Below are 22,837 nucleotides of genomic sequence, written 5' to 3'. Positions count from 1 at the left end.
AAGCGGTTAGTATTGTTTGTCTTTAATGGTCCGCAGTAATTGTCAGTCCCCAGAGAACTCCTGTCCTAAATAGGCATTTCAGCCATACTGCCAATGAGGGGATAAGTGCAAGTTCTATTCTACATCTGTTGGTTCTACAATCTGTTTGTTTGACTGGAAGGTTAGGTAATATGCAGTAAAATCAAACTGCAAGCCATTTAAATAATGAGTGATGAACATCTCCTGAAGCACATTCCTTAGTGGCTGTACATGGGTCCAACTGGACACACCATGTCAGTGTCTGACACAAAGCACCCTGTGCTCGCTGTGTCTCTGTGACTGATCAGGCTCTCTGTTGTCTCTTTGTTTACTGTGCCGCTCCTCTCTCTCACCCGAAAAGCCTTAGCTGAAGTAAATCCTGCCGTCAGAAATTCCTCCCCTGTAGCTGTGCTGGCCCAAAAGCAGCTGTGTGGTTTCCCAAGGAATTCCAGAGATTCTGGAGTGATGAGGAGCTGCCTAGTATGGTTGGGAAATAGGAAGGGGGTGATGGGACTGATGAGGAGGAAGATGGATGAAAGATGTCCGAGATATGAAGTTATGAACCAAGGGAACGTGGGGGGATTGTAGTTCTAGGAATCAGACTGCACAACTTGCACAGTTACATTTATATTGATGGATGTATGTTTTTTTAGCTGCAAATAATGGCTAAATCAGCATAATTGCCCTTGATATCAAGGAGAGAAGCAATTGAACTGTCTCTACAGACTATCATGATAAATAAGTTTTTAAACAATCAGAATAAAATGCAAACAGAATCACTGCTGTCTGACACTAATACTACAGTGGAAGTATGTAATGATCCTGGATGTCCTACCCTTAATTATGCCGCAAATCAGAAAGGACACAGGAAAAGGGATACTTACTTTCTCTGACCTCCATCCCTTTGATAAAGTAAAGAAGTGCCAAAGTGCGATATCTACTGTAGTATCTACCTACCACCTCCTTTCCTATGGTGGAGGAGAAGATGCCTCCCCTAGGGCCAGACTATGCAGATCATTATTTGACTTGCCAACTGAGATGTACTTTGAGTGATGTGAAGCAGGTTTAACTGTTGGGGTGCCAAGGTGAACTAACGCTAGGCTTGTTGCCTTAATCACCCTGAGAGAACTTGAATGTGACCATAGTAAGTCCAGGAACAAAACCAAGGTCATGGAATGCCACCTATGGTAGGAACGTGGCAGGTGTGTCTCACCACAAATATGAATGGCTTATATTTTTCTTTCAAGAATCCTTCCTGGAATCCAGTCATCTAATTACAGGAAACATTTTAGTGCTGCCATTGAAAGTGTGAGGACAGGAGATGTATGGTGGACATGCTCACAAGGATGATGGAGAGAGACCACAGTGATGCTGTAGCCTTTCAAACTTACAGTCATTGTTCAACCACGTCTGTTCAGTCTGTGCTTCATTTTCTCCATGAAAAACATTCATTTACTGTTTCATAATATGGTAAAAGGTCTACTTGGAGAAAATCTTTCTTTACATTCATCAGACTTTGTCAGCATGTTTTAAGAAGCTTATAAATGAAGGATTTAAGATAGTTCCGTCTACATGTGCTGAAAGACTAATAATCATAATATGAACCATTACCATCCATGACAGCAAAGTACCAATGACGGTGTTTTTTTTTCTGTCCCCCTGTCAGTTACCTGAGGGATTATTTCCTGTGAGATAAATTGGAGAGCCTGTTTCCCCAATCACAATCTCACATGCGCAGAAACACAGCCTGTTGAGCGAAGACTTCTCACTTGTCATCTGACACCTAAAGACTCTTTTCTTCCCACTGCAGAATGACAAGCTTAAGCTAACGGAGAAGGGACTTTGAATGCTTAGCTGGACAGCGTTACTCACGATAAGGCTAAACAAGAGGTGCTCAAAGAGGGATATAATGTCATTGAGAAACAGATACATTTTTCTTCATCACTAATCTTTATGTTCATGGCAGTTCTTTCTAGACGCATCGCATGAGACATGCTCTCACTTGTCCTTGGCTTTCTTTCTTTCTTTCTTTCTTTTCTGTTTGCCTGAAAACTTCATGAAAGGACTTCTGTATTTCAACTCGCCGTTCCAACGGATTGCGCCTTTCCACAGGAAGTTGTGTTCAGGCTCATGTCACACTGAACTCTAGAGGATGTACAACTGGAAGGCTAATCACCACCATCTGCCAAGAACCTGCCATACTCTACCGGTGCCCTTTACCACTGCTTCATCCCCCAACATTTTTGCCTCAGTGTTCGGGCACTTCTTAGTCTCTGCAGTCTTATTTGACCTGAAGATCAAAGGGAATGCTGGATGAGAGAGAGGGCGAGATCCAATTCATTTTTTATGGATTCTTTTTCCCTTCATAGAATATGCATCTTCTCCTCTTCTATCTCTGCCTCAGCTTGCTCTGCTATGAGGCTCGCCTTTTATAGAAGGTCACCCCTCACACTTTTCTTTAACCTGTGATGCTTTGAGTGGGTATATAGGAGCTGAAAGCCATGGTGTTGTATGCGCGAGCATGTGCTTGTGAAGGTCATTCTTCATTTGAAAGCACTAATGACAAAACAGTCACAACGTTCTTTTCTTGGAACATCTCTATCCAACTGGATACCTCAAAGTACATGATCCGGTCAGCTGTTTGTTTTCTCACAGCTCGTGCTGTCATCATAGATAGAGAGGAGCTAGATTAGAAGTACCAAAGGGGGAGTAAGCAAAAGCCACTTATTGTGTGTCTCAAGAACTTGTCTCCTCAATAAGGCTGACAATTGTGGAAAAGAAGAAGAGAGGCTGATGGCAGAGTGCCGAGGAGGATGGGTGATGGAAAGGTAGGGGGAGGTGGGGAAGAAGGAAGTTGTCAGCTCAGTACAAAGGCCACTTGAGCCTTTGATTCCACTCAGTTTGAAATAATCGAAGTGGGTCCTTTGAATATCTCCTCACAGAGCTCAGTGAAGACTTGAGGGCGATCCAGGCCCATAAACCAGGAATAAATTACTATTCATCAAAAAAGAGAGACAGAAATTCTCAGTGATACAAACCAGCTGTGTGCTGCCGTTCTGACGGAGCTCCTCCAGAGCGATTTGTAACAGCTTTGGCCAGCACTACCAAGGGAGGAGCCTGCAGGGACCTCGCAGTCGGCAGGTCACAACAGCAAAGGAACGAGGACTTTTCTCTACACGGTCGCAAAAATCGGAAACATGCTGATACGAAAGAGCTGGTGACCTGTGACTGGAGGTCCATCCCAGCAGGCCAGATGTGGATGCTTCTGAGGTAATCGGATCAGTTTGTGGAGAAGCCGTGGAACTCAAAGCAGAAACAGACTTTTATGCTTATTTTGTAATGATCAGTCAGAAGCTGGGCCTCTGATGACATGGTACTTAATTTAAAGTAGGTACAGTGTGTCCCCATCCATAGCGCCCGTCATGTAATTTTCCAAAAGTCCAGAACAATGAAACCCAGTTGGACGATTATATTTAAAGTGAAAATTTATTTAAATAATTATTTTTCCTTTACTTAAACTTCCCCTTTAATTTGTTCTAAAAAAAACTTTGCAATAATTACATTTTCTTATAAACTGTCTTTGATGGATTTTCCAGTTGCACCAAGGTTAGTTTCATTTTCAGTGGCACCACACACACACACATTTTCTGAACCACTTATCCCATACGGGGGTCGCAGGGAACCGGAGCCTAACTGGCAACACAGGGTGAACGGCTGGCGGGGGAGGGGACACACCCAGGACAGGACACCAGTCTGTCGCAAGGCACCCCAAGCAGGATTTGAACCCCAGACCCACCGGAGAGCAGGACCCGGTCCAACCCACTACATTACCGTGCCCCCTCAGTGGGGCTAGTGAAATAAGTTGAAGGCGATGACTGAGAAGGAGCAAATGTGCCGACGGCAAAGCAGGGAATGGGGATGTCCCACTTCTGGGGTCTCCTCCAAGACTTCCACCGTGGAAGGCGACTGCGGGAGGACTAGGCAGGGGAATGGGAGGCTGCTGGGTGTATGAATGCCGTTCCAGACAGATCCCAGGGGCCATTCACTTACCACTTACAACTCCCAGCTCCCCCAAGCACTCCACCACCGCACCCACTCCGCTACAGCACCTCCTGTCCTCCCACTCCTCAGTCGAACCCAAATGCCTTGGAAGGTTCACAGCTGATGCTGTCGCCTCGCTTAGAGAGAACGTACATTAGAGTCACCAGCGGTAGCGGTGACGTTCGGGAAGCCAGGGCAGCAGTTTGAGGCAGATGTGATTCTCTGTGTCTGTGACAGAAGTTGCACTGTCTCCACGGTAAGAAGACATTTTGTCTGGTTTCTTTCAATACGTCACTGATATCCACGAAGTGAAGTCCAGTCTTTGTTTCCCATGTTTCTCATGCCTGTCTGCAAACCCGAAGCACTGCCGGGTCTTAAACGCAATGCAGACGCAGAGATCGCACTTGTGAAATTCTTCTGGTGACAGCTGTTTACGTGAAGCACTTTCCGCATAAATCTGACTTTGACCTTTCTGTGTTATTGTTTCTGTGGTGGCGAGGCCTAGCTTTGTGTCTCGGTGTCAGTAAGGACTTGTCTGAGAGGTTTGCAGCACAGATTAGAGGAAGCCAACTAGATTGCAGTCAGCGTTAATGCTCGCTCCTTGTAAGAGTGGTGCGCTTTTACCTAAATCAGCATACATGAACAGTTAGCACCCTGTTTTATTTTAAGTACCTTTATGGTTACTACAGTAAGTGCATTTCTGGCTAATGAACCCTTAACCTACTTTCCCAGTTCTATAGCTACAATGCTAACATTGCCCTTCCCTCTGCCGAGTTGTGTTTGACACACACACACACACACACACACATTTTCAGAACCGCTTGTCCCAGAAGGGGTCGCGGGGAACCGGAGCCTACCCGGCAACACAGGGCATAAGGCCAGAGGGGGAGGGGACACACCCAGGACGGGACGCCAGTCCGCCGCAAGGCACCCCAAGCGGGACTCGCCTCTTCATGAATTTTCTAAAGGTGAGTAGAAAGAGTGACGTACCTGCAATTTTAAATTCTGAACAGACATTTGAGCACAGAAACTAGCACAAGAATTGCACATGGACACACACATTGAATAATGTGGGCAGCACATTGTGTCCTAGTTAGGGCTGTTGGTCTGGAATTTCAAGGTTTCTGGTTTAAATCCAACTCCTGATATAGTACCTTAGATGAAGGTATTTATACTGAGGTAAATTCTGAATTTGCAATGGACACGTTGCCACGGAGTAATCAAAAGGAGACAGGTCCTGGAATCTTCTCAGTCTTTCTATCTGGACGATTCCTGTTAATTCCTATTCCTATTACTCTTCATACTGTTGAGAATAAACATAGTTTTTGTCCCAGCCCACAGAATGGACACATTTGTGGCTCCTCGTGGCCGTGGTGCGTCACGTCAATGTTGTGACTCAGTCACAGAAGCACACTCTTATGCACTCTTCTGTTTACTCTACCAGCTTCAACCTGGCACTTTAAAAAAAGGAAATTGAAATGGGAAGTACCATTGTTTTAACTAGAGCTTCCTTCATTGCTCCATGTATCCATGATAGTCGACAGTGTAATTGCCAGATAATAGTAATTTGAAGATTTTTATAATTTTAAGTAAATTTAAGAGAAGGGGGTGTGGTGACGCAGCGAGTTTGACTGGGTCCTGCTCTGCAGTGGGTCTGGAGTTCGAGTCCCGCTTCGGGTGCCTTGCGATGGACTGGCATCCCATCCTGGGTGTGTCCCTTCCCCCTCCAGCTTTGCGCCCTGTGTTGCCGGGTTAGGCTCCGGCTCCCCGTGACCCCGTATGGGACAAGCGGCTTCAGATGGTGTGTGTGTGTAAATCTAAGAGATACCCATGCCAGTGCTTATGTTGTGGGTGTCTGTGTGGACGATGGAGGCCCATTTTTTTTATAACAGAACTGCTGCAAAACGTACCATCTTAAGGTCAATGATGAATACAGGTATGGCTACTCAGTGTTTGAACTCTTTGAAGATCTGTTCTGCCATGTTTCCTCCATGGAAGGTGTGCTGTCCCTGTCACTACCAAGCCAAAGAAGACTCCTTGTTTCCTAGCCTCTCTTACTGAATGTGGCATGCAAAGAGTTGGGGGGGGGATAATTATATCTAACAACCCCAGCCTTTGGAAACATCCCTGAACAAAGCCACTCCACAGTTTTTTCATCTGTAGAATTCCAGATTTCCAATGTGGTTGAATCATACATTCACATGTCCCCTGCCGTCCCGGCCCGGAGGGAGGAATGTGTGGTGGGCACGGCCACTTGAAGTGATCCTGGGCAACACTGATTCAGTGTTGGAATGTTAGGAATGGCTTTGTTCCTGGATCAGTAGATGCACCTCTGTCTGCATTGGCGTACGTTCGGGTTGCTGCCACTCAGGCTTGAAGACATGCATAAGAGGATGCTGCAGGATTTGGGCTGAAGGATGGGGTGGGTGAAGTGGGCGTGCCAGGGAGGAATGGCGTGTTGGAAAATGGACTGAAAAGAAACAGGACATCTGAGGTTGGGTTTCTTGAAATTCTGCCTCTGACTGAAAAAAAATGAAAGAAATGAAAGAAAATGGGGTATTGAAGTGTGATGGAAGGCTGACATGAGCTTTTCTCCTCTAAAGAAAGGAAATCCTAGCAATCTTCAAGCATGTAACAAACATGACGTTGTATTTCCCTGAGCGTTTCCCGCTTCTGTGGAAATGCTGTTTAGATTGCTGTCAGCGCTGGTTACGGTCACTTGCAACCTTGGGCTCTGCCCTCATGCTGCATTGTGTGGACCTGGACAGCCAAGTCATGCTGGCTTTATTTCTTTCTTGCTGTTAAAGGGTCAATGCACACACAGTCTGACTCAAGAGGAGACACTCTGAACATGTCAGCAGAGCTCCCTGTGAACCTCCGCTCATATCGCCCATACCTACCATTACAATTTCTCCTGTGCAGTGTGCTCCTGCATGACTGGTTGCTGCTGCGAAGTGATTGGCCAGTGGTGCTGATCGATTGGTCAGCATTGTTGATCGATTTTACTATTCTGTTGCATGATTGGCATCTGCCACTCACTAATTGACCTGTGATGTTCTGTGATCGGTCCACATGACATGCAATGCTGTGGGATTACTGCACAGCACAAGCCTATGCAGGTACATGATCTTTTTCTTTTGTAGGATTTGTTCGTGCCAGTGTACAGTTTGCTCACTCTGTGTTATTGGAACTTTATACAAACCAAGGAGGTTTTAGCTTTGGATGTGGTTTTCCTGCTCATGGTTTCATGGCATTGTGAAGACCAAGGGTTGGCAATGAACCACAGCAAGTGAAATTATGCCCCCTGCCCTGATGGTGCTTATCAAGGTGACTCTCTTAACTACCTGTGAGCAGTTTCTTTTAACATCCTGTCATCCTTTCCCTGGTGACATGTGGTACAAAGCACTTTTCCAGACTACCAGATGCAGAAGTGAGATCATTGCACATCCTGAGAATTACATGGATTATCTGTTAACCTGGGGGGTGCGGTGGCGCAGTGGGTTGGACCAGGTCCTGCTCTCCGCTGGGTCTGAGGTTCGAGTCCCGCTTGGGGTGCCTTGTGACGGACTGGCGTCCTGCCCTGGGTGTGTCCCCTCCTCCTCCAGCCTTATGCCCTGTGTTGCTGGGCTAGGCTCCGGTTCCCCGTGACCCTGTATGGGGCAAGTGGTTTAGAGAGTGTGTGTGTGTGTGTGTGTGTGTGTGTGTGTGTGTGTGTGTGTGTTAACCTGGTTAACAGTGGAGTCAGGTTGCATGTGGGCCATGTAAATTCTAATTGCAAGCTGCCAACGTGTGCACTTCCAGGCTCGTTTTGTTAATGTTTCCGTGCTGGGTGACTGCCGATTCGCTCGTATCTGATGGTCTGGTGGAGACAGCTGCCCAACCGCAGACATGGGACTCAGCACAGAGGAGAGGCACTGCGTCCGTTCGCGTTCTTCAACTTGCAACAGAGGTTACAGAGCCAAGGAGAGTATAGTATGCGGGGCATGTCTCACGTCCTACCAGCCTGGGATTCATGTGTTTTTTCTTTTTTCCCCCCTCTTTGTGTATAAAGTCACCCACCCCCATTTGCCACTTAAAAAGTGACATGGCGTCTCTGCCTAGATTGGCTCTTTGTTGAAAACAGTGCAGCTGAGTACATCCTGCATTGTGATCATACCTTTTGTTGTTCTCAGATTTTGACATAAAAATAACTGTGGGCCCCTAAGAGGAAGAAAGAATTTGTCTTTCCGTCACACACCTCCCACATTTTCAGTGGGAGTCATTTCAGTGCACAACCACTGTAGTCGTTTCATTGCGAGGTCCAGGCAAAGTCCTCGGGGTGGTGAGGCGAACAGGTGTGGGCTGTTCTGTCAGTCCTGCAAGTCCCTTAAGCCAGCAGTCAATCTCTGCTGCTTTTACTATCCATTTGTCACAGTGCGATCAGTCACGCAACATCACAGGCACATACACATTCCTGCACGTAGGTCATGGAGCTATAAAAGCATGCATATACACACACAGTGTGTAGTCTTTCAAATGCCCTCCTCTTGCATACATGGTTTGAAGAGGACTGCTTCAGCGTGAAGGACCCACACCATTAATCTGCTTTCACTGTATCTGCCGATCACACTGACCCTAAATATTACCACTATTTACCATTGCTTTTTAGTCATGCTTCTCATATTGTATACAGTGCAGTAGAGTGAGACCTGTAGTGTAGCATGTACAGTACAATATTTATGTAAGTATACTTCTTTACAAATCATAATATATTGACTGCTGTCATGGATCCTCTACATTGTGACAGAGTGTATATTGTGATTTCATGGCTGAGTAGTTGACAGCTGACCCAGTGGTCAAACCCCCTGCAAAGCTGTAGCTGTCCAGAGTTTCACAAGAGGAAGAAGTCTAGGACTGTGAATCTCGCTCATATTTGAGATTGTCCTGTCCATGCACGTTGTGGCCCTAAATTTCCCCCTCGGATGTGGGTCTGCCTGAGGGCTCAGGGGAACGGGCTCTAAATCAGCTCTGGGAATGTTTTCCATGTCCGCAGTAGCCCAGGAGCCCATAAAACAAAATGCAAGAATGGTGTGTGTCGTTCATCCTGTGTCCCCTCGCCTCTCTACCTCTAGCAGTATAAATCTGTGGATTACAGCAACTCCGATGGGCTTCCCCTCTTTAACCCCCCACCCCCCACCCCAGCCGTTCCACATTTTGGAAGTGGTGACAGCATTATTAATCAACCATTTGAGCCTGTGCTGCTGAGGGGCACTCTCTTTCTCTTCCATTTGCTGTTTCTCTTTCTTCCCTCACTTCTGCTTCTCTTCCCTCCCCCCGTCTTCCTGGACCTTTCTCTTTTGTCGTCTCTTCCTTCCCGTCTCTCTCTCTCGCTCTCTTTCTGTCCTCTTCCTTTCTTTATCTTGTCCCTCTCTTGGGCACTGTCTTGCTCTCCCTCCTCCTGTTCTTTTTGCTTCAGCCCTCCGGTCTGGGTCACTGTTCCTTCCTGTGGCAGCCCATATGGTAAGGCTTAGCGCCCATGTGGAACATGTGGGAGCCATTGAGGATGGAGAGGTACATGTTGTTCAGGAGCACTCTGACTTCCCACCCCACTTTCAGAACAGATATGCATGCTTCCACTGGAGGAAGGACATAGCCCTCGCTCAGACCTGCTCTCAATCATCTTCTCTGCTCATATTCTGTACCGTTTTTCCTTCCTTACCGTTGTCCTCTTCTTGTTCTTCATTTGTCTTTATCTGAAGCCTTTCCTTGCTTTTGACTACATGATCAAACTGAAATTCAGCATAGTTGTTCTGCAGTCACCACACAAATCCCACAATTTTGACACGCAGTTAAAATTTCAAGGACACCAATAACAATTACTGATTGCTACTGCAAACTTTCTTTTTTTAAAATGAAATGTTTAGTCTGTTATGGGGCACAGAAATGGTCTGAAAGCTACAGTTTTCAAGTTAGGGGAAAAGAACGTGTTAACTCGGCATGAAGACAAAAGCTTGACGCTGGATCGGTATCACTTTGAATAGCGCTGTGTTGTACGAGCAGAAAAAAAGACAACAAATAACAAAAGAAATATGAGGACCGCTGTTGAGTCTCTTCCAGCCGTACAAATCCATGTTATTGACAGTGTACGAGTGACCCTGCAGTAAAGTAGTGTTCCCGCTGTCCCTCAGGGCTGGGTGGGTGGATGGTAAAAAGAAGGAAAGAGGGGGTGGAGGTGTCAGTTGAAGGGATTTGGGGTGAGGGACAGTTGCAGCTTTTCCCCCTGGAGGTTCTACTTCTCTTATGCTTCAGCGTCTCTATAAACCACCGTGTCTGGTTACCCAGTAGGTCCCATTTCAAACGCATGATGTAATGTCAGATTTTCCCCTCTGTGCAATAGCTACACAACCCCTCCTTCAACGTGCCCCCCCCCCCCCCCCCCAACCCTCTCATCTCACTCATCCATATCCTGAGCCGTTAGTTTTATTAGGAAGCCTTTCACATGGACCGCAAATTTGAAACTAATAGCTTTAATGGAGCTGAAGAACAAACAAAGATCAAGAGGAATGCTATACGAGCGTTTTAATTGCCTTAGTCCCCTCGCTCATCTTGTCCCGACTGCGTGCTGGTCTTGTCAGAGCTGCACTTCCTCAAAAGGCATGAAGAGTAACCTCTATTGGAAGGCATTAGACTCTCTCTCTCTCTCTCTCTCTCTCTCTCTCTCTCTCTCTCTCACACACACACACTCAGATGAGAGGTTCGAGAGGCTCTAGAATGTATGGTAGCTTTTTGTTAGCAGACTGACGTTGGCGGGGGGAGCACAGTGCTGCACTAATGCCAGGGAACCTGGACGTGTTTATCGGTGTTGACAACATTTTGTGTGAAATGCATCTGTACCGTTTACATTTAAGCTGTTTTTGCTCAGGAGGAAAAGCCAGTCCAGCAAGGGGGGAACAAGACGGCCTGTGAAGACAGCTGTGTGTATGTGTGTGTTGCAATGTCAAAAGACACCTTTGCCACAGCAACTTTGAATCAGTTCCTCCTCCTTTCCAACCCTGGGAGCTTTCGTCAGGAGGAAACGTGTGCTTTTGTTAATGGTGGATCATACAGGATACCAACCGATTTCAATAACCGCTTGTCCCAAGTGGGGTCGCGGTGAGCCGGAGCCTATACCGCAGACAGTGGGCGCGCAAGACTGGGGGGGGGGTGCACACCCTGGAGGGGACACCAGGCCCTCGCAGGGCCACAACTAGTTACCCAGGCACAACGCCACCAGCTGCCCTATCATACAGGATACTACATGTTTAAACATGATGGTATCAGAGTACTGCTGTCCTATATAAAGGATGCTGGTGAAGAACAACAGCTCACTGTCTCCCATGCTAGCATAGAAAATAGTCCACAGGAAGACATATTCTGAATTTTTTAATAAAAGTTGCATGATATAGAGCAACCATTGGCCTTCAGTGCAAGAAAGACCTTTAAATACAAACATCTGGACTGAACCTGAAACCTACTGAAAAGCAATGCAGCAGCTCAACAGGAAACAAGTGAAAAGGCTTGTATTTACCATAAATCTGATGTATTGTATGTGTAGTAGCACTTTCTCTGTCACTCATCCACTTCTTCACATTTGACTCTTTATATGTCTGTCCTGTTCCACCACCAGCACACCTAAATTATCCAGTCAGTGTTACAGGGTCTAGTTGATAAGTTCAGTTCAATGGTTTTAAAATACAGTGGAAGAGACATTGCTTTCTGAAGAGAGCTGCGTCAGGGATATTTGTTCTCCTCATTGGTGTACGGGCGCAGAACGCGTGTCTGACCCTGGACCTGCTGCACCAGTAACATTCATCTTTGGAGATAAAAAGTGGAATTCAAATGGTCTACCAAAGGTAAATAATCATTGCAGCTGCAATTTCCAGAACAGCTGAACTCTGTTTATCTGTGTTTGAGAGGCGAGAGGTTATTCAGTGGGAATGTTTTGCATTAGTGTTACAAACAAAGAGTTTTGCATCAGAGCCATTAATGTTCTCTTTATGCAATAGAGTCACATTGTAACCATAATTTTCCAGTTGGTCTTAACAACTCACTGACTTATTTGTGACGCGACTGTCCTTTCGTCTCGTAGGTGGTCGCTTGCCCTGCTTGCCTGGGAACCTCTGATCTCTTCGTGTCTCCTGGCTGTGTGGAGCCACGATGGTATTTGACACCAGTGAGGGTTTCTTGCAGAGTAACTGCTGTGTCTAGGTCTTTTTCATGGTCCCGTGTACACTCTCAACCTTCCATTGTTTGACCTGGGTGCATCACACATACGCACATGTGGACGACGGCCGGTATTTCAGCATTCGTGGTGTCCATGATCAGTCGGTTACGACATAAGAGGATGTGTGACAAGAGAGGAGCCAGCTGCAGCTGCAAGCCACAACTCCAAGGTTGTGACGACATGGCCCAGACAGCTGGCTCGTATCGTGCACCACTGTGTCCCAGTATGACTGACAGCCGCGGTGCTGCTCTCCATCTTTGATCTGATGTACTGGAGTTAAGCGACATGAGCAGGAGCGGCTGTAGGGGAGACTAAAAGAAGAAGCGGTCACAATTACAAGGTTGCCCTAATTTGTTCCCCGGGGTGGGTGGTGCCTGCCAGCGGCCGTCTCACCTCTCTCCTGTCCAAAAGGTCCGTGTGCTGTTGGGGGGTGGGGGATGGTTCTGCAATGTGAAACATGTGGAAGAGATTACTGCTGTTGTATTTTCTCATTACTGGCGTTTGGTTTGAGTGCCGAACCCGAAGCCAGTCTGTGCTGTGCTGTGTGTTGAGCCTGGGTGTTATTTACGAGCCGCCCTGGTTGGCCACTGCTCTGGGAAAACTGGTCACCCAGCAGATTCCGTTCACACAGTTACTCTTCTTGCCCTCGGCTTTCGCTCCGCTCTCCATTTCTCATATCATGGTTCAAATTCCAACTTCCAATATCCTCTATCGCCCATTCTTAAATTCTGGTTCACAATAAATGATTAGTTAGTGAATTAAACAGTGTAGGAGCAATAAAAGAAATATTACACAAATGCACAAAATCATGATTATACCTTCTGTCACGTTTCATCCAAGAGGAACTCATGCAAGAAATAATTTTTGGTGCCATCATTGTTTCTGCTGTCCTGCTGTGACTGGAATGGAGAAATCTAGGCACCACGTTTCTGCCGGTGGTTGTCTGAAGCTGAGCTGCTTTGGCTTGTCTCCGTGGCACTCCGCCTTCCTCTCCTCCCCAGCCCTCAGCCCAGGAGCCGGTGGGGACTCGCAGAGTCCTCGTTTTCGCCAGCGACTGCACCGCAACATGCCGCAGAGTGCAATCCTCATTTTAATCTGACATCGCAGCATCTGTTTCCAATTTCTCATCAATGGAGAGCAGACCGAGCCTTCTCAAGTTTACTGAAGTTGAGGTCTCCTAGCAACAGAGAGCCGCCAAGTTCCCTGCTATGGGAAAGTAGATGATGTGCCTTCCTGAACACCCAAACTTCTCCGCTGGGTGAACTTACCTAGACTATATTCCGGATGTCAGGTACCTGTGGTATCTTGAAACGTACAAACACGGACTTGAGCGTTCAGCTTTTCCAAAGATCTAAGTCCAATCACTTTGATACTGGTTCATTTTAAAGGGCCACAAATTTGTACTGTCATTTTGCACCATAGGAGACAGGTAGCGTCAAAACACTCCACCCAACACATTGTGTTCAAAGCAGCCTGGTGGGCAGCATCTGGGGTAAGGCTGCAAGTAGGAAACTTTTGCAGAACACAAACATACAGCACTGCTATTAACTTGAGGTATTTCCGTCTCCGCCATAATTCCGTACATTATTTAACACTCAACGGGTCTCTGGCGATATACTTAATTTGTGCCATAAACTTAATTTATGCCAGCAGCCCTAATGGACATGTCCCAAATACTTTCTAAATAAACAATCTATAAAAGACAGAAAAGAATGTTGAGCTTCTTAAAGAGTACTCCATAGCCAGTTCTTTAATCATCTTTAATAGTCATTATACCTGGGTAATTAGTAGGAATCTGAGCCCTTCCTGCCTCTTTTCTGCTTGCACTTCAGAAGAAAAATCACACTGAGGATCTGCAGAACTTGAAGTTTGTCATTCGGTGTGGGACTGTTCTGCATGTCAACAGCTGTTTCACTGTAGGTGTGCGGCTCTACTTTCAGCCTGCCCCTTTGCCATGTGTCTGGGCTGAGCATCAGCGAGATTGCAGAATCGGTCCCCTCATATTCGGTGCATGTGCCATGAGCCCTAAAAGTTGGACGATTTCTTCCCTCTCTCAGGAGCGTATGAGAAGAACTGGGTTTCACTGCTTCTCCGAGCTTTTCCTCACAGCATGTTCCAGGTTCCGTTGTTGCCTTTGATTATAAGGTAATACCAGAGTGCCGCTGGGGCTAGTGGACGGGCTGCATGTGGTGTGGAGCCCAGAACACTGGGACCACACCTGTCCTTGCACCTTAGAATAACGTACAGTGTGATAAGGTAAACCGGTACTGCCCCGAACATGACATACGGTAACTGTGGTGTTGCCCCTTCGCAGAGCTGACTCCATATCTTTATGTCAAGTTGGTTATCATACATTTAAAAGTAATTCACTTTACTGTGACACCATTTTGTTGCAATATACTGTATATATATTAAAAATGCGTCCCTTACAATATTTTTTTTGCTTTACATTTGACGATATGCGAGTGATTAGTGGATCGTACTTGTCTACTGCTGGAAAACTCACAGAACAGTTAAAAGCACAAATTACAGCAAGCAGAGCAGGACAGGACTTGGCAGAACAGCAGGAAAAAAGGAAACGTTCAAAGCAGAGGATTAAAGTTTGCAAGAATTTTTATGAAGAGATTTGGGCTGCTTGATTGAATTCACTTTGCTGCATCCTCCAGCCATGTTTGTCCCTGGGCTCCTGTTCAAAGGAAACGCTTCCACATACATACTCAGGTGCATTACTTCTGATGTCCTCAAACATCGCTTCCTCCGACTGAACGAGTCCAAGTCGTAATTCCTTGCTGTCACATTCATTCAAGTCTATGAGTTTTCTCAGCCTCATTCTGTGTGCGTGTGTGTGTGCGTGTGTCAGTGAGTGAGAGAGAGAGAGACAGAGCGAGAGAGGCTTTTGGAAGGTGTTTACTCAGCTTGCTAATGGCTGTTTTATCTCAGCAGCACCTGTATATCTCTCTGATGGTTTTATGGCACTTACAAAATATTATTCTTTTATTATCTTCCTGGAATGTTTAAGAGGCAAACAAGGGGAAATATTGACCTGGTGCAACACACATTTCTCTGCCTGCCTAAGGATTTAGACAGCGCTTAGGCAATAGCTAAACTATTGGTAATGCTAATGTTTAAGCAGGTCAGTCTATTGTTGAAAGGTGGGAGTCAAGCTCGTGGCACAACAAGGGCTGAATAGTTGTAAAATTATGCAACTAGCATGATTTGTCCCCAGGGCGGTGACACAGCTGGGATGAAGTGCGGCATGAATGGCCGTTCTTGTGTTTCCTGCTCTTGTCTTTGAAACGCTCTTGGCTGAGATCTGGGCCTACATGCTGTCTAGTCTAGTTCTGATCTTAAACCCCGTCTTGGTTTAATTTTATCCTAGATCATGGTTCTGACCTTGGTTCTATCATGGGGTTTACAGAAAATGTAGAGGTGCTTCCTTGGTGTTCTGCTGTGGTGTATTCTGCATGTTTTTGCATGTCAGCCAAAGTTTATAGCCTTTTCCCCATCACTGCTTTTCTCTCTGTCCTGCAGTTCTGCGTGATGACTTCCGGCAAAACCCTGCAGATGTGATGGTGGCAGCGGGTGAGCCAGCTGTGCTGGAGTGCCAACCACCCAGGGGACACCCTGAGCCCACCATCTCCTGGAAGAAGGATGGTGCCAACGTTGATGATCGAGATGAACGTATAACGGTGAGGTGTCACGTGTGTGTGTCAGTGTGTGTATGCATGGGTGTCATTGCCGTGTGACCGCACGGGTGGGGTAGCGGGCCACCCTGGACATGAGAAATAATAAATATCTAAAACAGGAACAACTGAGCAGTGATACATACCGACTACAGCTGAACCATATTGCACTGCATCCACTCTCTAAAAGTGTGTGTGATTCGACAGTGATCATTCAGAGGACCTCAAGCAACAGTTCCCAGTACTTAGTCAAAGTCAATTATTGTGAAAAGAGCTGAATGAAGAAAGCCCAGCAGTCCTCCTGATGTTAGTAGTTGTGTTCAGTTCCAGAAGACATTGGAGACTGATGAAACAAGTGAGCTAGCCAGCTGGCTGAGGAATTGGACTGGGTGGTGGACGGCAAATGATTAATGAACTGCTGGTAGCAGAGCCGCCAATTAATCGTGCTTAATTGAAGGTTGTGCACAAGGAGCTCCTGTGTTAGTCAGCCCTGCCCTTCCTTGACCGTCTCAAGACCACTCTACTGAGACCTCTCCCTCTTTTCACATTAGTCTTCCATCACCTTACAAAAGTAATTAGTTCCTGGAAAGACCTTTGTAAGGTGAATTCTCATAACTCAGACATATGTACTATTTGTTTAAATTGTCAAACTTTTTATGTGTTCTGGAGCCCCAAAACTGAAAACCATTTAAGCAAAAATGTCACCAAATCCCATTAATGTAGACACAGATACTTCAGTAGTTAGCAGTAGTTGCATCATGATGTAACAGGGCAGTTTCCTTTCAACAGCTCTTAATGTTGTCGGACTGTATATCTGGGCTAGTTCTGCTCTTCCCTAACTGACACATTGCACACTTAACAAACACTAACAAACAAAATACAGATACATTAAAATTATGTATGAATCCAACTTTATTGGAAAAAAGAAAACGACTGTAAATACAAAAAAAAATCTGTTAAAACCGTGCAAATGAATTTACATTCACTGAACAAATTGACATGACATCCCAAAGTGCCTGGGTTCTGTGATTTGACGGGGGTCCAATCGCTGCTCAGTCTCTGGATAGTTTCCATGTTCTCCGCTGTTTGCGTGGGTTTCCTCCCACAGTTCAAAACATGTTTCAGGTGCACTGGTGACTCTAAATGGCCATTTGTGTGTATGTTCATGTGTTTGTGTCCGTGTGTGTTACATTGCACCGCAGTATAAATGTTTTAATAATTTTAGGGAGTCTAGCAACTTAGATCACCTTGGATACAGCTGGCAGTTAAATACCGGTTAGTAACTCTATATGGCTTTAGAGAAAAGCATTTGCTAACTTAATAAATGTAAATATAAATGTCTCACAACACTCAGGTGTCAGGAGAAATGTTACATTGAAATTAGGTCCTCAAGAACATGAAGAAATGCCCCATAAGCTGAAGTGGTAGTAAATGAATCTCCTAGTAAAGCTGTGAGTTCTCCTAACTCGAATGGGGATGTCCCAGGGGAAAACTGCACCATAATGTTTTTTTTCTTATGTATGTTTTTGTTAAAATATGTGCCACAACCTTTTTTTTTTTTTTTTTTTTTTTGGAATTAATCATATCAGTGGACCAGACAGGATTCCATCCAACCTTCACTTAGGTTGAAATTTAACTCGGGAAGGGAAACACCGTGACCATGACATGTCTCAGCCACCTCAGACAGCCATGCTCACCACATCCACCACTTCCACCTCCACCTTTAGCTCATGACACGGAAGATCACCGAAGGGTATCCATGCAGACAGATCATCATCAGTAGGCTGTTTGGCCTTGGTTGCTTCACTTGGTTTTATGGCTTTGAACAAAGCTTGCACCTGATTAGCTCCTGTGGTAAACCTCCTGGAAGCATCTGACAGACGTTAATAAGTACAATTGGGGTGCCATTTACACGAGTTGGAAAGCCTATTTCCATGCTGGCCAGGGATTGGGATGGCAGCATTAAAACAACAAGCTTGCAGGCAGCAGCAACGCGTCCGACGCCGAGCCGAGTCCGACAAGGCTCAGCCTCCTTGCAGCAACTGGAGTCTGGTGCCTGGCAGCCACACTCACTAATTAAAAGGAGTGAGCGCCTAATCTGTTTGAGATGAAATTAAATCATATCTGTCTCCATGTTTGGACCACCATTTCTCATTAGCTTCTTTTGTTAAGCCCTGAGATAGAGAGGGAGGAGGGAGATGTGTATGTGTAAGAACCTGTGCGTGAGCAGCTTGTGTGTGTGTGTGTGTGTGTGTGTGTGTGTGTGTGTGTGAGTGAGAAGGAGACAGCCGATGACAAATCAGTGGTCCCCAGCGATCTCGTCTTCTCCTCATCCCTCTTACCTGGGGCTTCATGATGGACGGGCCAGATCTCTCTGTTTTGCTGAAAGTGAGGTGTGTGTGTGTTGGGGAGGGGGAGTTGTGTCTATGGGAACATAGGGAAAGATTTTGTATTCCTTTTGTACTCTCCAGTCTCCTAATTAAAGTCCTGATTCCAGACAGTAGCCATGACAGCCCTGAAGGACTGGTTTTCTCTTCAGTAGATGTATGGCTTCCAGGAGTCCACTGCTCAGTTGCCTGTCAGTCTGTCTACCTCCATTTCCAGTGTTCGTATGCTTGAATGGTGCTTGGGTGTTTCTCTGGCCACTGCTGGTGTACAGGGATGCCTCACCGGGGTGTGACCTGCCCACAAGTGATGCGGGGTCCTAATGAGGCTTTCACAACAAAGGGCTGCTGCCTGCGGCTGTAACATCCAGATTTGTCTGAGTTTGACTGTATGCTGTTCACCTCCTGCCATTTGTTTATTTCTTATTGTGTGTGTTTTTGTGTGTATGTCAGCATGTTAGGCAGACTCTGTGTCTATGGATTTTTGTGTTTCTGTCTCCTTGTTAGTCACTGTGTGTGTATTGGTGCGTGTATGTATTTGTAGGTGTTTGACTAGAGGAGTCCGTGGTGTGACATCTGTGACAGTTACAGTTGGGAAGCACTACTCGTCCTCTTGGTCAGTGTAAAGGGACTGTCCGCAAAGTCCTCTTGTGATCCCTTCAGAACGTCTCGCGGAGGAGGTCATTAGAGTCCGTGCTAAAGGGCTCAACAGGCGGTCATAGGGACAGATTCCAACAGAGATGACAGAAGCGGGAACCCAAAGCATGTGTGCCAGTTAGGTAGTGGGAACTACCATTGGTGGGGTGTGTTTCCTGGAGGTACAGAATGCGTGTGTTGACGGCAAAATTTAGTGGTAGATTTCACAGGGAGGACATTTAGAGTATAATGTTTGAAAGTTCAGGGGGTGCGGGGGCGCAGTGGGTTGGACCACGTCCTTCTCTCCAGTGGGTCTGGGGTTCAAGTCCCGCTTGGGGTGCCTTACGACGGACTGGCGTCCCGTCCTAGGTGTGTCCCCTCCCCCTCCGGCCTTACGCCCTGTGTTGCCGGGTAGGCTCCGGTTCCCCGCGACCCCTTCTGGGACAAACGGTTCTGAAAGTGTGTGTGTGTGTGTGTGTGTGTGTGTGTGTGTGTGTTTGAAAGTTGGGTTATGGGTTTCAGGAGACAGGTCCTCCTTATCCTCCCTGGGGGTGCACTATATCTACCTTTGCAGGAGTGTGGAGACCACTGCTGTATCTGCAGAGCAGAGAGCATAACTTACTTCACCCTTCAACTAGCAAGGTGTTCAGGTCCTTTAGGTGTTGTATACGTCCACCACCCCAACCTTGGACTGATTTGACCTTGTCTTTGGTGAACACCACATCACTGAGCTGTTAGCGCTCACCTTCTCACTCAGCCCTTTGCCCTCCTGCCAAAACAAACAGCAATCTGATGACGCTTCAGAAGCTTTCATGTCCCTGGGGGACAGAGGAGGGCAACAATGAAATGGGCATCACTTTGAAACCCAACATCTTCCTTCCAGCTCTTTGTTAATAAATTTAACAAAATCGTAAAAAAAGAAACACCTTTAGGAATTATAAATGACCTGTATCTCAAGGTGGAGATTTCCCAGAATGCTTCATGTTTGCCATGCATGGGGGGGGGACTTGTAAATTTGTTTGGCTGTGACCATGAGACCAGCTCTCACAGCTTTGCCCAGTATAGAAACCTGTGATCTACAGTGAAAGAGCACTTCAGGCTAGTGTACTACGACACGCTCCAGAACTTTTTATGGACTTTTATGCCTCTCAATGCACCTCTATTTCTCTCTTTATGGTACAGAAAAAATGTGCTGTCCATTCATCTTTTTTTTCTTGTTTCACTTTTTCCCCACAGTGCAAACGTTTTGAAAAATTAATTTTTTTTAGCCTGTGAAGGTGATGCAGTGAGTGCAGTAAATGGTGCTTGAGTGAATCGTCATCAATATAGATGGAGGGGGCAGTAGATTTTACAACCTCCAGGATTAAGCCCCACAGCAAAAATTAAGACTCCCATGTCTGTTATAGCTGCCGGCTAAAGGATTGTGGGTGCTCACTGAGGCCCTTTAGCTTCTTGGCTGTCCATTTCATGCCCTCTGGCTGCTCCTGTGGCTTTTTGCACTGTGCCTCTGGTGACACCCTGGGCTTGTTGTCTTTGGCCTAGATTGAGGGGCTGCTTTTGGCCCAAAAGCATCAGCGCTGACTAATAAAGAGGAGCATGCTGGTCAGGTCCCCTGATCCTAGGGAACACTTACAGCTGGAGACAGAGAGACCACATTTTGACCGCTGGAGAAACCATACCCACCCAGATGATGCCATTGCATTGTGGTGCGCTGTAATTGACATGTTATGGGGGCGTGTTCTTTCTCTTCCAGATCCGTGGGGGTAAGCTGATGATCACCAATGCCAGGAAAAGCGACGCAGGGAAGTATGTGTGTGTGGGTACCAACATGGTGGGCGAGAGGGAAAGCGAGATCGCCGAGCTGACCGTCCTGGGTATGCTGGCTTGCATCTTAACACCACAAATGTCTACTGCTGTTCCCTCCCTGTGACTGTGTGCATTATCCGAGAGTCTGATTCCTGCTTTGAATGTGTCTGTCTGTATGTTGGTCCCTTTGTATGTCTGGTCTGCTCTCTGCACCACCCACACCCCCACCCCTACCCCATCTCTTGTTACCTCCTTTGTGTAACCCCTGACCCCAGTTCAGCTCCCCGAGTGCAATAACTGGATGCAGACAAACAAACTCTGTCACCCACATGTTATCACACACTTCCTGTCATTCCAGACTTCCTATCACATGATCCTTTGGGCCAGGCGCCAGATCAGAGATATTTTTAATGCTGAATGAAAACGTTTATGGCTAATAGAATAATAATGATGATAGAGGATCCAGGCCAGTAGAACTTTTTCTGCCCCCTTGAGAATACAGGTACTGACTTGCTCAACCTGATGTTTTATAGAGGCCTTTTTGGCTGCTGTTTCAGTTTAATTCCGAGGTGAGTTTGATATACATAGGGCTGTGGAATTTCTCAGTTCCAAGGAAGTATTGAAAAAACAAAACATGAGAGGGTTGGGGGAGCTGGGAAATACTGCAGGCGGTCCCAGAAGGGGACGGAGCAGGGGCAGCACAGGACATTAGGCACTAAGATATGAATCTCCTGATTCTCTAGATTATTTTTAAAGCTTTTCTTTGATTAAAACCATGAGTTCTGTGCAATTTAAGTATTTCCTCTTTCATCAAAGACGGACGTTGGCTGCGAATATCAATCGTATGATGTGTGCTTGAGTTTGGTGTGTGTGTTTAATTCAGAAACCCTTGAGTTTTGGGGTATTTTCATCCAAAGAGTTTGGCTTGGGGGTCTCAGAGTGTTTAAGTGGAACAGTGTTTTTGGCAGTTTGATATAAGCTAGGAGCAATGTTTTAGGCTGTTTGACTATGAGGGAGTTTCAGTTGGGTGAGCAGTAGCAAGGCTGATGATTAGTGGATGCTGAGCTTAGCCAGGGAACAGCATGCCAGTTGTCACGGGGCTGACCCTATTGTCATGCATAATGTGTCCCCAGAGAGGCCAAGTTTTGCCCGGAGACCCAGCAGCCGAGTGGTTCTAGCAGACGAGAGTGTGGAGTTCCGCTGTGAGGCCCGAGGCGACCCAGTGCCCACAGTTCGCTGGCGTAAGGAGGATGGCGACCTGCCCAGAGGGAGGTAGGAGACCCACAGGATCTACATGACTGGAGGGAATAATGCCCTTATGTGCACACCAACCCACAGCCAATGGTTTAACTGAAAATTGACAACTTTTGATTTATTTTTGAATTTCTCTAGTCTTTAGGCAGAATACTTAAGAGGATGTTTGTGAAAATGAAGATCTGTCGCCATACCCATTTTTATTTTGTGTGTTTGTGTGGCTATAGGTTTGACATTCTGGAAGACCACACCCTTAACATCAAGCGTGTGACACCAGCAGACGTGGGCTCCTATACCTGCGTGGCAGAGAACATGGTGGGCAAGGCTGAGGCATCCGCCACATTAACTGTGCACGGTGAGAGCTCTCCGTTCACCTCTTTGCGCACCTGACTTCATCTGTACACATCTGGACTTATCTTCATACCGCTATGGTACACACTGGTGAACCCACCATTGTGTCCCATGATTTACATTAGTGCATTGCCTCGTGTCTTCCCGCTCGTGTGTCTGTGCTGGGTGGCATTGTTTATCCTCTGTCGAAGCTTGTGAGAACAGGTTCTATCAGTATGAAAAGGGTGAAAGTGCTGGTCGAGTTTGTCCTCTGGAACAGCTGCTATTGCCCAGATGCTGTTAACACCCCATGTCCAAGACTGAGGAGCACTGTGCAGCTGTCCTCTTCGGTGGCAATAAGCCAGAGCCCCACGAGCATCCCCAGCCCAAGATCCTTGCTTTAGCTGCATGGGTATGTCAAAAAGGAAAAACCTTACCGTCCC

At 46.4% G+C, this 22,837-nt stretch overlaps 1 protein-coding gene across 3 annotated transcripts in view; it reads left to right on the top strand.

The window, feature by feature from the left end:
- The window catches only part of LOC108921268 (roundabout homolog 1-like), an 86,536-nt gene that overhangs the window by 36,050 nt on the left and 27,649 nt on the right, over positions 1–22,837 (top strand). For all 3 annotated transcript variants that reach the window (XM_029251010.1, XM_018730660.2, XM_018730659.2), the window contains exons 3-6: positions 15,833–15,990; positions 20,758–20,878; positions 21,944–22,082; positions 22,292–22,419. In XM_029251010.1, coding sequence (XP_029106843.1) covers positions 15,833–15,990; positions 20,758–20,878; positions 21,944–22,082; positions 22,292–22,419 — 546 coding nt within the window. The remainder of the gene's footprint in view (positions 1–15,832; positions 15,991–20,757; positions 20,879–21,943; positions 22,083–22,291; positions 22,420–22,837) is intronic.

This window comes from Scleropages formosus, chromosome 4 (assembly GCF_900964775.1).
Source record: "Scleropages formosus chromosome 4, fSclFor1.1, whole genome shotgun sequence".
Taxonomy (NCBI): domain Eukaryota; kingdom Metazoa; phylum Chordata; class Actinopteri; order Osteoglossiformes; family Osteoglossidae; genus Scleropages; species Scleropages formosus.
Note: the sequence above shows the minus strand (reverse complement) of the source record. Positions and strands in the feature narration are given on the sequence as shown.